The sequence below is a fragment of the Cetorhinus maximus genome, chromosome 2 (genome assembly GCF_964194155.1).
Source record: "Cetorhinus maximus chromosome 2, sCetMax3.hap1.1, whole genome shotgun sequence".
In the NCBI taxonomy this organism is placed as follows: domain Eukaryota; kingdom Metazoa; phylum Chordata; class Chondrichthyes; order Lamniformes; family Cetorhinidae; genus Cetorhinus; species Cetorhinus maximus.
Genome location: NC_135880.1, coordinates 153,247,715 through 153,264,644, shown reverse-complemented (window position 1 = coordinate 153,264,644; position 16,930 = coordinate 153,247,715). Strand labels below are relative to the sequence as shown.

The 16,930-nt window shown below is 45.7% G+C and overlaps 1 protein-coding gene across 1 annotated transcript in view; it reads left to right on the top strand.

The window, feature by feature from the left end:
• LOC144698748 (SH2 domain-containing adapter protein B-like) overlaps positions 1-16,930 on the top strand; it is a 196,178-nt gene that overhangs the window by 109,460 nt on the left and 69,788 nt on the right. The window contains exon 3 of the mRNA XM_078570513.1: positions 14,416-14,619. Coding sequence (XP_078426639.1) covers positions 14,416-14,619 — 204 coding nt within the window. The remainder of the gene's footprint in view (positions 1-14,415; positions 14,620-16,930) is intronic.

Genomic DNA, 16,930 nt, shown 5'->3' with positions numbered 1-16,930 from the left:
CTGCAACTCCTCACTTTTGCTGTGAGACTCACCTGGTGCCATCATTTGCGTGCCCATTTGATGAGCCAGTCTCTGGACTGGTGCCTTCAGTGCATGTATCATGTGGCTGATGGGATGAATTCCACCTTGGAATCTTCCCCCTCTGAGGGCTGGGGCTTGTATTGTTTATCTGAGTCCCTGAAGGTAACAAGAACAAAGACTTGTATTAATTTAAGCACCTTTACATAATAAAATGTCCAAATATGCTTCATATGAGCATCATGAAATACAATTTAACATCACGACGTGCAAGGAGATTATAGGGCAGATGAACAAAATCTTTGCCAATGAGAGCTTTTAAGGGGCATCTTAAAGGAGGAAAGATTGGCAGAAAGATGCAGGGCTTTGGCAGCTTAAGACATAGCTATCAATGGCTGAATAATTAAAATTGGAGGTGCTCAAGATGCCAGAATTAGAGGAGCACAGTTTTCCCAGAGGGCTGTGGGACTGGAGGAGATCATGGAGATAGAGAGGGACAAGGCCATGGAGGGATTTGTGGAAGAGAATTTTAAAATTGAGGCATGTTTAACCAGGAGCCAGTCTTGGTCAGTGAGCACAGGGGTGATGGGTGAACAGGACTCGGTGCAAATAAGGACATGGCAGCACAGTTTTGGATGACCTTTAGCTTACAGAGGTGGAAACTCTTTAGAGTTATCAACAGTCACAGATTGCAACTCTTTCAAGTACAATCACAGTTCTTCTTGGTTTCCGGGAGTGGGACATGAACCCACAACCCTCTGATTCAAAGGCGAGGGTGCTATGAACTGAGCCACAATCAGGAGTCTAGCAGGAGTGTGTTGGAATAGTCAAGTCCAGAGGTATCAAATGCATGAATGAGGGTTTCAGCAGCAAATGAACTGAGGCAAAAGTGAAGTTTGGCAACGTTACAGAGGTTGAAATACATGATCTTCGTGATGGCCAGTCCAGATATGTGGCCAGAAGTCCATCTCTGTCAGATTTGACATTAAGGTTACACACCCCTGATAGTTGCCAGGCGGAGAGATGGAGTCAGGGCTAGGGAATGGAGTTTTCAGTGCGGACCAAAGACAATATTTTATTGTAGTACATTTCTGCACATTCAGTACTGGATGTCAAACAAGCAGTCTGGTAACTTAGAGTCAGTAGAGAAGCTCAGAGAGGCGGTGCTGAGGTCGAGCTGAGTGCCATCAGAGGGCATGTGAAAGCCAATGCTGTGTTTGCGAATGATGTTCCTGAGAGGGGCAAGATGTATTTGGAAAATAGAAGGGGTCCAAGGATAGATCTGTGGACACCGTGGCTAAATGATGCCGGGGCAGGAAGGAAAATGATTGCAGATGATTTTCTGACAATTAGATAAGAATGGAATAAGGTAAAAACATTTCACCCACCTGGAGAACAGTGGAGAGACGTTGTAGGAAGATGGTGCAGTCAACTATCTGGGAGGCACCTGACAGGTCGAGAAGAACAAAGAGATATAGTTTACCTTTGTCACAGTCACATAGGATGTCGAGGAAATGGTGAAGATTTAGTCTTGGTAGAAAATGCGTAAGTTCACATAAAGCACTTAACGTGTTGAAATGAACTGAAGATGCAGTTAGTTGATTAGTGAGATTAGCGAGTAAATTGATGCCAGTCATCCCCTTATGCGGAACACCCAACCTCATGATCACCAAAGCTGATGGTGTTATCTAGCTCCACTTATTTCGAGTACTTTCTCATCCTGGTACGGTCACTTCCCCAACTTGCAGATATCTTGCGCGCACACGCTTGACAACCTTCTTAGGTCATATGCAAGCTGAACATTGAGAAAGTGAAACCCCTTCCAATTGTTAAACGCTCCAGGCTGCTCTCAGGGTGCCTTGATTGCCTCATTTGTGCAAACATGAATCCCTGTACCTGAGAGAATCCTGCCGTTGCAGCAAATGTGATATCAGTTACCTGGGAGATGCACTTGTCAGCTCCTGATTGTGAGATCCTGCAGATGTCACCATCAAATCCCTGGAAGGAGCCCAAAGGCAAAGAAGCTGGCAATGCATCCCTTTGGCCCTCTTAGGAAGAAGTCATTTAGGAGGCTGTTGATGTAGCAATGGCCTGCCATGAAAGCCTGAGCCTCCTGAGGCACTGTTGCACCATCATGTCAAAGAAGCTAATCCTCTCTGTAAATGCTGGGCTAGGGTTACCGCCTCTTTCGAGCTGGAACCTTGTGTCCATCCCCTGTTTTCTGTGGAGCGGTAGTTGGCTGAGGAGAAGGCTGGTGTTGATATTGGTGCCACTCCTGGTGCTGCTGGTGTTGATGCAGCGAGTACTCTTGCTCTTAAACAAAAACAGAATTACCTGGAAAAACTCAGCAGGTCTGGCAGCATCGGCGGAGAAGAAAAGAGTCGACTTTTCGAGTCCTCATGACCCTTCAGCAGAACTGAGTGAAGTTAGGAGAGGGGTGAAATATAAGCTGGTTTAAGGTGTGGGGGGGGAAGAAGTTGGCGGGGGGTTGGTTGTAGGGACAAGCAAGCAGTGATAGGAGCAGATAATCAAAAGATGTTACAGACAAAGGAACAGGGAGGTGTTAAAGGTGTTAAATATTGTCTAAGAAAATGTGCTAATTCAGAATGGATGGCAGGACACTCAAGGTACAGCTCTAGTGGGGGTGGGGTGGAAAGACTGACAGGGTATTATAGTTATACATTTAAAAATAATGGAAATAAGTGGGAAAAGAAAAATCTATGTACCCCACCCCCACCTTGAGTGTCCTGCCATCCATTCTTAATTAGCACATTCTCTTAGATAATATCACCACCTATAACACCTCCCTGTTCCTTTGTCTGTAACATCTTTTGATTATCTGCTCCTATCACTGCTTGCTTGTCCCTACAACCCCACCCCCCCCACCACCCCCACAACTTCTCTCTCCCCCCCCGCCCCCCACCTTAAACCAGCTTATATTTCACCCCTCTCCTAACTTCACTCAGTTCTGCTGAAGGGTCATGAGGCCTCGAAACATCGACTCTTTTCTTCTCCGCCGATGCTGCCAGACCTGCTGAGTTCTTCCAGGTAACTCTGTTTTTGTTTTGGATTTCCAGCATCCGCAGTAGTTTTTTGTTTTTAACTCTTGCTCTTAGTATGTTGTCTGTGTTACAGCTGCTTATGTTGTAGTCAAGGCTAACAGCATGGAAGTTGCGATCAAAGTGATTAAAGTCCAAGGGGGTGAAATGGTGTCTGAGAAATTAGAAATCACATGTAAAGCACTAAAATCAGGCTCTTAAACCAACTGCCATAAGCATAAACCTTTCCCATAGGCAGGGCTGCAGTTCTTCTGTTTCACTGTTTGAAGATTTTTACGTATTTCAATTTTGTATTTCAGTGATTCCCTCCTGTGCTTTGACCTTGTTGGCCCTGCATAGCTTAGGAAACACTGACTGTTAAATCCAGAATCCAGGGTTAAATCTGCAATTAATAGATTATTTAATTTTTCAATTTACTAAGCTGGTAGTTCTACTGGGTGCCCTGCTCACCTGCAAACACATGCCAGTAAAACCTAGAAGTGGTGGGATTGTGTTGGGTTTCTGGCCCACCGACACTTTTCCAGGCTTTCAGCCCCCTGCCCGAGTTCAAACCAAGGCCCTTTAGCAATTAAAATTTGGCTGATTGCTTCCAATTCTGGGCACCATGTGTTAGGAAGGATGTGAAAACTTTGACGAGGTAAAGAAGAGATTTACTAGAATGGTTTTGGGAATGAAGGCTAACACTTAACTGGATAGAGTGGAGAAGCTAGATTTGTTCTCCCTAAAGCAAAGAAGGCTGAGAAGATTTGATCGAGGTGTTTAAAATCTTGAAGGGTTTAGATGGAGTCAATGAAGAGAAACTTTCCATGGCATAGGGGTTGATAACCAGAAGGCACAGATTTAAGGTGACTGGCAAAAGAACCAGAGACAAAATGAAGAAAACCTTTTTTTTATGCAACCAATAGTTAGAATTTCAAGTACACTATCTAATTGGGTGGTGAATACAGATTCAGTAGTAGCCTTCAAAACAAAATTGGGTAAATATTTCAAGGAGAACAAGCATTCAGGGATACTAGGACACAGCACAGGAGTGGGACTGGCTTCTTCTTTGAAGGAACTAATGCAGACTTGATGGGTTGAATGGCCTCCTGTACTGTTCTGTGATTCCATGAATTACGAACATGAATTACTAACTCCATTACAGTCTAAAGTTACAGTTTGTTGACTATGTTGATAAAGGTACACAGGTAAAGGGCATTGTTTGATTCAGGACTGGGATCATATATAAAGTGAGTCAGTAGCCTGTTCCTGGGCCTGGCCAAGCTGGCCATCAACAGGTCCAGGCAGCGGGAGGTTGAGGGGGCAGTCCGGCCTGATTGCCTGCCCCTTTTCCACAACTATGTTCGCACCCGAGTGTCACAGAATTACAGAGTGCAAAAGAAGCCCTTCGGCCCATCGAGTCTGCACCAACACGTAAGAAACACCTGACCTACCTACCTAATCCCATTTACCAGCACTTGGCCCATAGTCTTGAATGTTATGACTTGCCAAGTGCTCATCCAGGTACTTTTTAAAGGATGTGAGGCAAACCGCCTCCACCACCCTCCCAGGCAGCGCATTCCAGACCGTCACCACCCTCTGGGTAAAAAAGTTTTTCCTCACATCCCCCCTAAACCTCCTGCCCCTCACCTTGAACTTATGTCCCCTTGTGACTGACCCTTCAACTAAGGGGAATAGCTGTTCCCTATCCACCCTGTCCATGCCCCTCATAATCCTAGAGAGGGAGCACGCAGTATCCACTGGTGCGTTTGATGTCTTCTGCGACCAGTGGACACCACGGGGGCTAGAGTGCTTAATCAGCCCCCAAAGCAACATTTTAATTTGATTGGATAAGTTTTCCTTGGAGCTTGTTTCTGTTACACTGTCCCTTTAAGGGGCTATCACTTCAATTTATTAATTGTTTTTCCCCTTGATGACCTGGTTGAACAGAAGAGTACAAAGTGAGTCAGCTGAGAAATTAGGGTAGTAGTTTGGAGGCAGAGATCTGTGAGGCTGCATCCTGTAAGTAAACCTGCTCTCAAGGAAAAGGAAATTGTCTGTTTTGTACTTCATCATCTAGTTTGGATCCATTTAACAACAGCAACTTCTTAATTTGACAAAAAAACAAAATACTGCAGATGCTAGAAATTAGAAATGAAAACAAAAATGTGGAAAAGACTGCATGATTCTAAAAATGATTCTGGGAAAAATGACCCTTGGCGCACTTAACCTGTTTCGCCTGTGATGCTATAGTTCTGGTGTGAGCAAGAAAGGTTCCATGTCTGTCAAAGGAAACTGTTTTGTAATGCTATCTGTGCAGATCAAGCAGCATTTTAACTGCTGAGAGAGAGAGAAATTTGACAGCTCTGGAGCAGAGTCAAAAAGTATTCCTCGAAGATTCAAAATCCACTTTTTGCTCTGAATAAATGCAATCAGATCACTTTTTGTAACTTATGTGATAGATTAAAATAATTAGGGCACTCAAAAATATAGACTGCCTTCAGATATAACAGAATTATATTAAGGTCAATATGTACTGTCCCACCGAGACTGCATGAAGAAAATAAAATACCTAAAAGTAATCTGTTTCTCTTCTATATTCTCTTGTTTAAAGTGTTTTTTTTAAATGGCTGCCACTGACCACAAGATGGTAGTTCTGGAAATTTCTGAGCATTTTAAAAATGAACAAACGCTAATATACCAAACCCCTGGAATGTAACATTCCTTGTATTGTATAAACATTCCAGCCTAGCCAACACAAAGGATAGTAGATGAGATGTTTGCACCAGCCAGCTATGGAGAAAGGCAGTCCTCATCTCCAACATTGTACGAATGGTTCTACAGTTACCTGCTCAAAATACAATAGGTGTTAACAAAGGGGCCTCGTTAGACTCATAGACTCATTGACGTTTACAGCACAGAAGGAGACCATTCGGCCCATGTCCGTGCCGATCAGCAAAGATCTGACAGCACTCGTCCCATTTTGTGGCACTTGGCCCATAGCCCTGGAGGCTATGGCAACGCTCGTGAATATCTGAGTACTTATTAAATGTTACAAGAGTTTTTGACTCAACCACCCTTTCAGGCAGTGAGTTCCAGACTCCCACCACCCTCTGGGTGAAACAATTTCTCCTCAGCTCCCCTTTTAGATTTAAAGTAAGAGGTAGAAGGCAATGCCCCATGACTATTGACCCCCACTAATGGAAAAAGTGCCTTCCTTTCCACCTTATCTATGCTCCTCAATCTTGTACACTTCTATCAGGTCCCCTCTCAAGCTTCGCTGCTCCAAGGAAAACAACCCCAGCCTATCCAATCTTTCCTCATAGCTCAGACCCTCCAGCCCAGGCAGCATCCTGGTAAATCTCTTCTGCACCCTCTCCAGTACAATAACATCCTTCCTATAATGTGGTGACCAAAACTGCGCACAGTACTCTAGTTGTGGCCTAACAAGCGTTTTATACAGTTCCTGCATAATCTCCCTGCTCTTGTATTCTACGCCTCGGCTAATAAAGGCAAGTATCCCATTAGCCTTCTTAACCACCTTATCTACCTGCCTTACTGTCCTCAGATCTGTGGATATGCACACCTTGCCTTGTTAGCCCTCCCCAAGTGCATTACCTCACACTTCTCCAGGTTGAATTACATTTGCCACTGCTCTGCCCACCTGTCCAGTCCATTGATATCCCCCTGCAGTTCACGGCTATCCTCCTCACTATTTACCACCCTACCAATTTTCATGTCATCCACGAACTTCTTGATCATACCCCTACATTTAAGTCCAAATCATTTATGGACACCTCAAACAGCACCGAGCCCTGTGGAATCCCACTGGAAACAGACTTCTAGTCACAGAAACATCCCTCTACCATCACCATCTGCTTCCTGCCTCTCAGCCAATTTTGGATCCAACGTGCCCTTTGGCCTTGGATCCCATGGGCTCTTACTTTATTGACCAGTCTGCCATGAGGGACCTTATCAAAAGCCTTGCTAACAGAGCAGCAAGGGAACCAGAGCTTTGTCTAGGTTTTTAATTACCCTCGCCTACACTGAGAGTACTGGAACATCTGAACTTCTGCACCTGTGCCTTCTTCCATTGTGGAAGTCACCGCTCCTAGCAATACGGATCACACTGCAGCAGTTTCAGCTAGTAACCCCTGAAGAAATGCATCACTGGACTTTTTGATTCTGGACCTTGGACTCATGTGAAACAATTATTTTTATCATGGTCTTTCCCCTGAACCCCTTTCATTCCTCTATCCCTCTTTTATTGTATGAATGCAAAAAGGGCAGACGTTGTGAAATCCCTTCCTGCATTTTGTGTGTGTGTAAAGTAAACTACCCCTCTTACTTTACCTTATCTCAAGTTTGCTGTGGGGTTATTAATAGAGATTGGATCACTCCAAATCTGAAGGGTTGGGGGAAAAGGGCAAAATCAAAAACATCTCCCTGTTTACTGATAGGTAAACCTGGGGGCCGCAGACTGCGAACATGCGAATTAGAAGCAGGAGTAGGCCACTCGGCCCCTTGAGCCTGCTCAGCCATTCAGTAAGATCAAGGTTGATCTGAATGTATCATAAACCCCACATTCCTGCCTACCCCCAATAACCTTTCACTCCTTGTTAATCTATCTAGCTCTGCCTTAAAAACATTCAAAGATTCTGCTTCCACCGCCTTTTGAGGAAGACAGCTCCAAAGACTGAACCCTCTGAGAAAAAATTCTCCTCATCTGTCTTAAATGGGTGACCCCTTATATTTAAACAGTGACCCCTAGTTCTAGATTCTCCCACAAGAGGAAACATCGTCTCCACATCCACCCTGTCAAGACCCCTCAGGATCTTAAAGGTTTCAATTAAGCCACCACGACTCTTCTAAATTCCAGTGGATACAAGCCTAACTGAGGCCTTACCTTAAAGGACAACCCGTCCATTCCTTGTGTCAGAGCGGAATCGTCCCAGATTTGCACTAAGTATAGTGGCGGGCGGGTAAAACGGGTTTTCACGCTGTATCGCCCCAAACCCACCACATTATTTATGCATTCCTGGGAAACAGGCCGTTTCCATGGCAGGCGGGCTCTCATTTGTCCACTTGCCATGACCTCGCTGCTTCATCACGCTGGATGCCATATTTAAAGTCCAGCCATGTGCACACATTAAAGTGCTTCCAATCCACGACTGCTGCAGGGAGGATGTCCACAAAAGGCAAGAAGACTGCAGCCCCCAGGTTTAGCAATGTGTCACTGGTACGCCTTTTGGATGCTGCGGAGGCCCGCAGCAATGTCCTCTACCCTCGCTCTGGCTGCAGGATGGGCAGCGGCATCACCAACCAGGCTTGGGAGGCGGTGGTCAGCGTAATGCCCTGCAAAAGAGGACAGCCACCCAGTGCTGCAAGAGGATGAATGATGATCTCCGTTCCGCCAGGGTAAGTCACTCTTCTCATCACTTTCAACTCTCTCACTCACAAACCCATCAAACATCCACAGGACCGTCACTCACGGCCGGTTCAGAGGACATCAGTATTCACACTCTCACACTCACCGTCATTGTCCCACAAATGCCAGGCACACTTATCACCTGGCCTGGCAGGCATCCTGCTTACACTCTCCACCTGTATTCATGTAGGACAAGCTGGCACAGAAGAAGAAGCGGTCACAGATCAGTGGAGGAATGCCTGAAATAAAGGTCCTCACAGACTTTGAAAACAGAGCCATCCAGCTGGCTGGTGGTGATTTGGACCGGTCCTGTTGACAGTGAGGTCAGCGCTGCTCGACAAAGTGATGGTCCAGCAGTGCAACATACATCAGACAACTATGCTGTGGCTGGTGTCCCCTTTTACAGGCCACTGCCGTGCACTAATTATCTCCCCTTGCTTCCACTGGCAGATCTGGGAAACAGCCGGCAGAGTCCATGACCCAGGGCCTCCAATCACGCCAGAAAGAAACCTCTGACCTTGGAGGCACCCTCCTTGAAGCCCCGACACAGTGCTCACCCACACTCTCCACCAGCGCAGAGACACACGCCTTGGTGGGACCTAGCTTTAGAATAGCCTCAGGGTCACAGATTATGTCACACTTTATGATCCGCAGCAAGTGGAGACAGGGACTTCTGAAGTGTCCAGCACTCAGAGGAGTGCTGAAGGCCAGAACGTTGCTGTGTCCGAGTCAGATGAGGAGTCTCTGGACTCGGTCATGTCACAGTAGCTGCAGCTGCAAAGGCAAGCTCAGGAACATCAGGAAGAGATGTCCGCTGCACTTCTCAGATTGTAAGGCGCAATGGAGGAGTCTGTCTACCTTCAGGCTGCGGTTATAACGCCAGCATGCCAACGCACTGAGGTCAACACTGGTCGGATGGCAACAGCCATGGACACCTTGGTCCAGGATGTCGCACCTGCACTGCTGCGTAGGCTTAACTCCATCACTGATGCCATAGTTGGCCTTCAACAGTGCGTACGCAAGAGGGGTGTGGGACAGCACGATCTCACTCCAGCTATCCCTTTTCCTCAAACAGTCAGCCAGGGGCCCTCGGGCAGCCAAAGGGAGGAGGATTAGCAGGTGCACAACCCGGGGCCATCCATCTGGGTGACTCCGGGAATGTCTGGCCCGTCCGAAACTCCTCTTCCTGTGGCCTCAACAGCTCTGGCTCCACAGGCCGAGGATGGCGTGACTGCTACACAGCAGGACCCCGAAAGCAGGCCAGGACCCTCTTAAGTTTCGGCCCTCCAGAGGATGCCCTCCAATGTTAGCACAGTCAGCAGGCTGCCTCCACCTCTGCTCTGGATGCCCAGGGAGCGCCAAGACCTAGTAGCAGCAGGGTTAGGAAAGTTAAGAAGAATTAGTTGCACAGCCTGGCCACGGGTGTTACTCACTTGTACATAATGTTCTCTATTGTCAATAGACTCTCCAAGAATGTCTCCCCGCCTATGGCTCCTTGTTCTGATGAACAGTGTTCTTGTCACTCAGATGTGAAACCTTTCAGCATAAGATAAAGGCAGGTGTCTCAGTCCAGGACCTCTTCCCTGTGCTCTGTGCAGCCTTCAGACCAAAGTGATGGTCTGAAGCCTCACATTCCCTGGAAACATCACTGATGCCTGCACCTCTATGCTGCTTCTCATTGCTGCCAGAATGTAGTGGGCAGGTGTCACAGAGTCCTCTCATTCTCTCTGTGCTCTCAGCACCTCTCTCAGCTGACCCCCATCACACCAGCACTTGTGACCAGTGACGCTGTGCTACTGAAGAGCTCAGATGCTGAAAGCAGACAAAGGACCTGATGCTTCTAAAGTTTCTTGGCTGTGCCCCTGTGATATGACTCTGGTCACAGAGTGCAAGCGAGCTGGCCTCAGCCAGACAGGAGTCAGATATTCTCAGAGGCGATGTGAAGATCTATGGACTACCCTCACTGCATGTTGTCATCACCCTCTTGCAATCGAGTGACTATTAGGGCCTCCACTACACCTCCATGACAGGAGTGTTATCACAGAGGCTATACGCGCTGCCATAAGCCAGACTGAAGTCAAATGTTCACAGATGCGATGTGAGGATCTATAGGGTCACCTCACTGCATGTCGTCAACATCCTCCGCAAATCGAGCAGCTATGAGGGCCTCCTGAGTGCGCCTGCTTTGTCTGGCCAGTGCGAGGGCATCATCCTCATCATTGTCGCCTTTGAGCCCTTCCTCATCGTCTTCAAAGGAGACCCCCAGCTCCTCCATCTCCTCCTCAGCCAGTTCGTCTCCCTGACACCCTCTGCGGACTATATTACAGGGCTTCACCAGACCGGTCCAGGCACCGGAACCTCATCTTCAGCATCCCGATAATCTGCTCCACCAAGTTGCGAGCTGCATCATGAGCCTCATTATCGCGCCGCTCTGCTGCAGTCTGAGGTTGCCACAGTCTCTGCGGGTAGCCGTTGTCCCCAAGGAGCCAACCCTGCAGCTTCTGTGTACCCTTGAAGACTCCAGGGATCTATGACCAACTGAGGATGTGGGAGTCCTGCACATTCCCTTGAAGCCGTGCGCACACCTGCAGGATGCGTTTCTGGTGGTCACACACCAGTTGCACGTTCAGCGAATGGAAGCCTATGTGGCTGATGTAGTTTACTGTGTGTTGCGATGGAGATCTGAGCACCACATGAGTACAGTCGATCACACCCTGCACCTGTGGGAACCTGAGATCTGGGCGAATCCCAATTGCTTTTGCATCCTGGCTCACCTGGTCCCAGGCTAAATGCACAAAGTTGTGTGCCCTTGCAAAGATGGCATCTGTGACTTAAAGGATGCATTTGTGGGTGGAGGCTTGTGAGACCTCTCAGAGGTCACCTGTGGAGCCCCGGAAGGAGCCACCAGCTTAGAAATTGAGCGCTGCGGTGATTTTCATGGCTACTGGCAGTGGATGCCCTTCATGTCCCCATGGCGCCAATCCTACAGCAACTGACAGATGTGACTGACCAGTTCTCTAGACATGGCAGTCTTCAGTGACAGTAATTCTTGGTTATCTGCAGGAATGAAAGGCACCGCCTAGGTGTCACTAGGTGTCAACCAGCGATGGCTTGCTGTAGCTTTTTGGCAGTGTGTGCGGGAGCTCCTGAGGTTGCTACTCCTGCCTCTGCGCAGCCAGGAGCCTCAGTCGCTCTCTGCTCCATCGTCTTCGCTCTCTGTAGGCCATCAGGCATACAGCTAGTTCACTAGGCTCCATGATCCTGATGTACTCCTCTTGCATTAGCATGGGTGTTCTAAGAACCTGACCTGGTTGGGTGTGAAGGCCCCTTAATGCTTCCCGGAGGGTGCTGGCCACCATTTGGATGGCCAGAGATTAGTGAGCTACATGGTTGCCAAACCCCCACCACCTCCGCCCCGCTCCACCCGACGGATTGGCAGCAGCCCATTGGACTTCATGCTGTGCTCTCGGCTCAGGCGCAAGCATTCTCCACACTGCAAGGCTGCGGTGTTAGCTTGGACCATGGGATCCAAACCGGGATGACATTGCAAGAGGCTGTGAGCGCCTCCACCAGTGACTGCTCCATGGCCACCTGTGAGATTGTGCAACCTGCACACTTGTCCAACTGTTCTGCAGTCTACTAAAATGCTCATGACTTTGCAATCTGTGCCGGGGTGGTGGAATGCTTTGGAGCACTTGGTGGCACTTTGATTCCTCTGTGTTGCTTGATAAGCTCAAAGCCCAACTCCAATCACATCATTGACCAGTTCACTTTCGCTTTCATGACCTCATAATTGCCCTTATTTAAGTTTAAAATACTAGCCTTGGATCCACTTGTTTCTCCCTCAAAATGAATGTAAAATTCAATCATATTATGATTGCTGCTACCTGGGCTAGGAGGCCATCAATTAATCTTATCTCATTGCACAGTATCAGGTTTAGTATAGCCTGCTTTCTGGTTGGCTCCAGAATGTATTGTTCTAAGAAACTATCTTGAAAACATTCCATGAACTCCTCATCTATCCGACCTTTGCCCACCTGATTTTTCCAGTCTATATGTTGATTAAAATTCCCCAGGATTATTGCTGCACCTTTCTGGCAAGCTCCCATTATCTCTTCTTTTATACACTGTCCTATTGTGTAATTACAATTAGGGTACACTTTGCACATGTGACTTCTTGCCTTTATCATTCCTCATCTCAACCCAAACCGCTTCTACATCCTGGTTTCCTGAATTTAGGTAATCCCTCTCTAATGTGCTAATACCATCATTAATTAACAGAGCCACCCCACCACCTTTTCCTAACTTCCTGTCCTTCCTAAATGTCTCTCACCCTTCAATATTCAGGTCCCAATCTATGTCACCCTATAGCCATTTCTCTGTAATGGCTATCAAATTGTACTTATTTATTTCTATTTGCGCTATCAGTTCACCTGCTTTGTTTCAAATGTTATGTAGGTTTAGATACAGAGCCTTTAGTTTTGTCCTTTTATTATTTTTGTAGCATCTAGCCTTATCTGCTGATTTAGTCTTAGATTTGTACACTCGGTCCCTTCCTGTCACAGTCTGTTTATCATTTCCCATATTAATACCTGTCTCTCTTGCCTTGTCTCTACTCTTTGGTTTGCCACATCCTCCCAAATTTGATCCCTTGGCCCCCACTGTTCAGCTGAATCAGGCCTGTTCTAAATTAAACCCCCTCCTGTCTGTAGCAGTGCCTAATTATTCATAATTCTGCAATTCAGTCCCATTAATCTTTTAATTCCTGATTGGCCTTGTTCATTGATTCAAGTTATTTTTAAAGCTTTATCTTCATGCAATCATTATAAATTCATTCAGGAAAACTAACACACATTTAACAATAAATTTCCAAAGTATAAACATATTAAGGAGAGTTTCACAAGGTGAGGATTCCAGCACGGAGCCTTATTTGATTGACATGCTCGTTGAAGAATTGGCCAAATGATTTTGTAAATTTTACATTATTTTTGTACAGCTTTTACAGGGGGCTAAATAAACTGACAAATAGTTGTTCACATTTATATGCTCGTTTTGCATGCTTCAGGGATCAGGCAGCCACGTAGGAGAATAGTTGGGAATAGAAGCAGACTGGTTGATCTGCCTCCTTTACAGTGATTATTGGGTTGTGTCACTTTTCTTGTGGACTTCGGAAAAGGTGATTGCATAATTCAGTTTTCTTATTTAATTAATATAGTGACCAAACTGAAGTTCTCCATACTGTGATTTAACTAGAGAACAGCTTGCCTGATGTTGGTGTTGACATTAACTTGACAGTTGATTGAGTTTATGATGTCATCTGCACACAGTCAGGCAGATGTATCACAGTGGTCAAGAGTGCATGATTGCACATTTCACTAAATTCATCTGACATTGATGAGACATTGTTCCTTTCTGGATTTATGCACTGTATAGTGTTCAAACCATTTGCTGATTTAGCTTATGTGCCAATTTAGGACAACAAAAAGAGGATTACAATTGGCCTCAGTGTGCTCAGGCTGTACAGCAGGAAAATGAACGACAGTGGAATATTACTTTTTTGATTCTGTTGAAAGTGCACTTGTACCAATGTTCGGTAAGACGGTATTAGGTTTGTTTGTGATACCTTATGAGGTTGAACAGCCTATCAAAACTTTCCAGACTCTCAAAGAATGGCCACTTGGGTCAGGTATACCTCTCAGCAGGAATCACTACCTTTAAAGTTAAGAGGGAAGTATCAAACCAGAAAAAGATTTTATTTTCTGTGTTCTCTGTCAGTTTCTGTGGTATTATTTCAATTTTTACAGCCTCAATTTGTAGCAACTTGCATTAAATCACATGGACTTCAAACAGTATGCTTGGTAGAAATGTTTTTTTTTCTCTCCTGGCTGCTTTTCTTCTTTTGTATTCATGAGATTCATTTCTGTTTGCCAGAGATTCACAAGCAAGAGAGCCAGAAGAAAGCACTTCAGCTATATGACACACCCTATGAACTTGATGGGAATGAAGTATCCTCAGATACAGAGAGTAATGCTAGCTACCTAAGTGAAAGCAAGTTGCCACAAGACGATACAAGGCCTGCAGAGGAATATGACCAACCATGGGAGTGGAATAAGGTTACAGTCCCAACCCTTGCAGGTACCTGTTCTAGTTTAATTTCAGATATGCCAATCAACTGGGGGTGGAGGACTGGGGTGGGGGGGGTAGGCGGAGGCGGAGTGGTTGCTTCTGCCAAGGAGTGAACCAGTGTTAGAGATGATCATGCCTATGCAGATGGTCTAAACTTGGAAACACAGGTAGGTTTATGTTAGTTCTGGAGAACAATCACAGTTGACTTGAAACATTAGCTCTGTTTCTCTTCCCCTCCCCCCCCGCCAAGATGTTGCCAGGCATGCTGAGTTTTTCCAGCATTTTCTGTTTTGATTTCAGATTTCTAGCATCTGCAGTATTTTGGGTTTGGGTTAGATTGGGGAGAATCCAATCTTGTCCTCATCAGAGCCATTGGAAATTATGTATCTTATAAATAGTTCTTTCTTGCATACTCCATTACAATGTACATCCAGGTAGTTTCACCATGAATTAAAACAGCCTTGCATGTAATTTAAGCTGGAGAGTAATTCAAGTCTTTACTTGCGTATGAATGTGGATATTTAAGGGTTCTTTGGCAATGTTCTGCTTATGTGAATAATCACTAACAAGAAGCTTGAATCAATAATAGGAATGTATGAGCAGGAGCAGGCCATTCAGCCCATTGAGCTTGCTCCGCCATTCAATACAATCATGGCTGATCATTCACTTCTGTGCCCTTTTCCCACACTAACTCCAGATCCCTTTATGTCTTTGGTATTTAGAAATATGTCAATCTCTGCTTTAAGCATACTCAAAGACTCTGCTTCCACAGCCCTCTGAGGTAGAGAATTCCAAAAATTCACAACCCCCTGAATAAAAAAAAAACTCCTCATCTCGGTCCAAAGTGGCTTCCCCCTTATTTTGAAATTGTGTCCGTAGTTCTGGACTCCCCAACCAGGGCAACCATCTTATCTGCATCTACCTTCTAAGTATTTTGTAGGTTTCAATGAGATCCCCTCTCACTGCTCAAAACTCTACAGATTGCAGGCCCAGTTTCTCCTATCTCTCTTCACAGGACAGTCCTGCCATGCCAGGAATAAGTCTGGTGAACCTTTGTTGCACTGTTTGGCAGTCATATCTTTCTTCAGGTAAGGGGACCAAAACTGCACAGAGCACTCTAGGTGCAGTGTAACCAAGCTTCTATACAAATGCAGCAGGACTTCACTCCTGTACTCAAATCCTCTTGCGATAAAGGCTAACCTACCATTAGCCTTCCTAATTGCTTGCTGCACCTGCACGTTAACTTTCAGTGGACACCCAGGTCCTTTTGTACATCTAAACTTTCTAAATTCTTACCATTTAAGAAACACCCTGCACATCTATTCCTCCTTTCAAAGTGGATAACATCACATTTTTCCACATTATATTCCATCTGCCATGTTCTTGCCCACTCACTAAGTTTGTCCAAATCCTCCTGTTTCCGCTTTATATCTTCCTCACACAAACATTCCCGCCAAGCTTTGTGTCATCCATGAAATTGGAAATATTACATTTCGTCTCCGAACCCAAATCATTGATATATATTGAGAGCAGCTGGGGCCCAAGTACTGATCCTTGCAGTACCCCACTGGTCACAGTCTGCCAACACAAGAATGACCCGTTTATTCCGACTCTGTTTTCTTCCTGTTAGCCAATCCTTAAATCATGCCAGTATAATGGACAGTGACCATTGTTTGCTAATCAACCTTGGGTGGGGGACTTTATTAAAAGCCTTCTGAAAATCCAAGTATACTACGTGAACAGCTGCACCTTTAGACCACAATCGGCACGTTAGTAATTCGTGGAATCATAGAATAGTACAGGAGACCAGAGACCATTTTGTTAGTAACATCCTCCAAAAACTCTAACTGAAAGCAATAGTAAGTCATTAGATGGGGTCAGAGTAAGGGGTAAAGTAAAAAAGTCTAAATCAGGCTTTATGTGCATGTATGTGAATGCACGGATTGTGGTTAATAAGATTGGTGAACTACAGGCATAGGTCGACAAATGGAACTAAGATACTATTGCTATAACAGAGATCTGGCTCAAAGAAGGGCAGGACTGGGCGTTACATATTTCTGGATACAGGTGTTGAGAGCAGGAAAGGAAGAAAAATAGGGTGAGTGGTAGCATTGATTAAAGATGGCATTACAGTACTGGAGAGAGAGGATGTTCCAGAGGGGTCAAGGATGGAACTCTCTGGCTAGAGGTAAGGAATGGGAAAGGTGCAATAACATTGATCGGTGTAATATGTGGACCACCAACTAGTGGAAGGGATGTAGAGAAACAAATTTGCAAAGAAACTACAGAGAGGTGAAAGAACTATAGAACAATTATAATA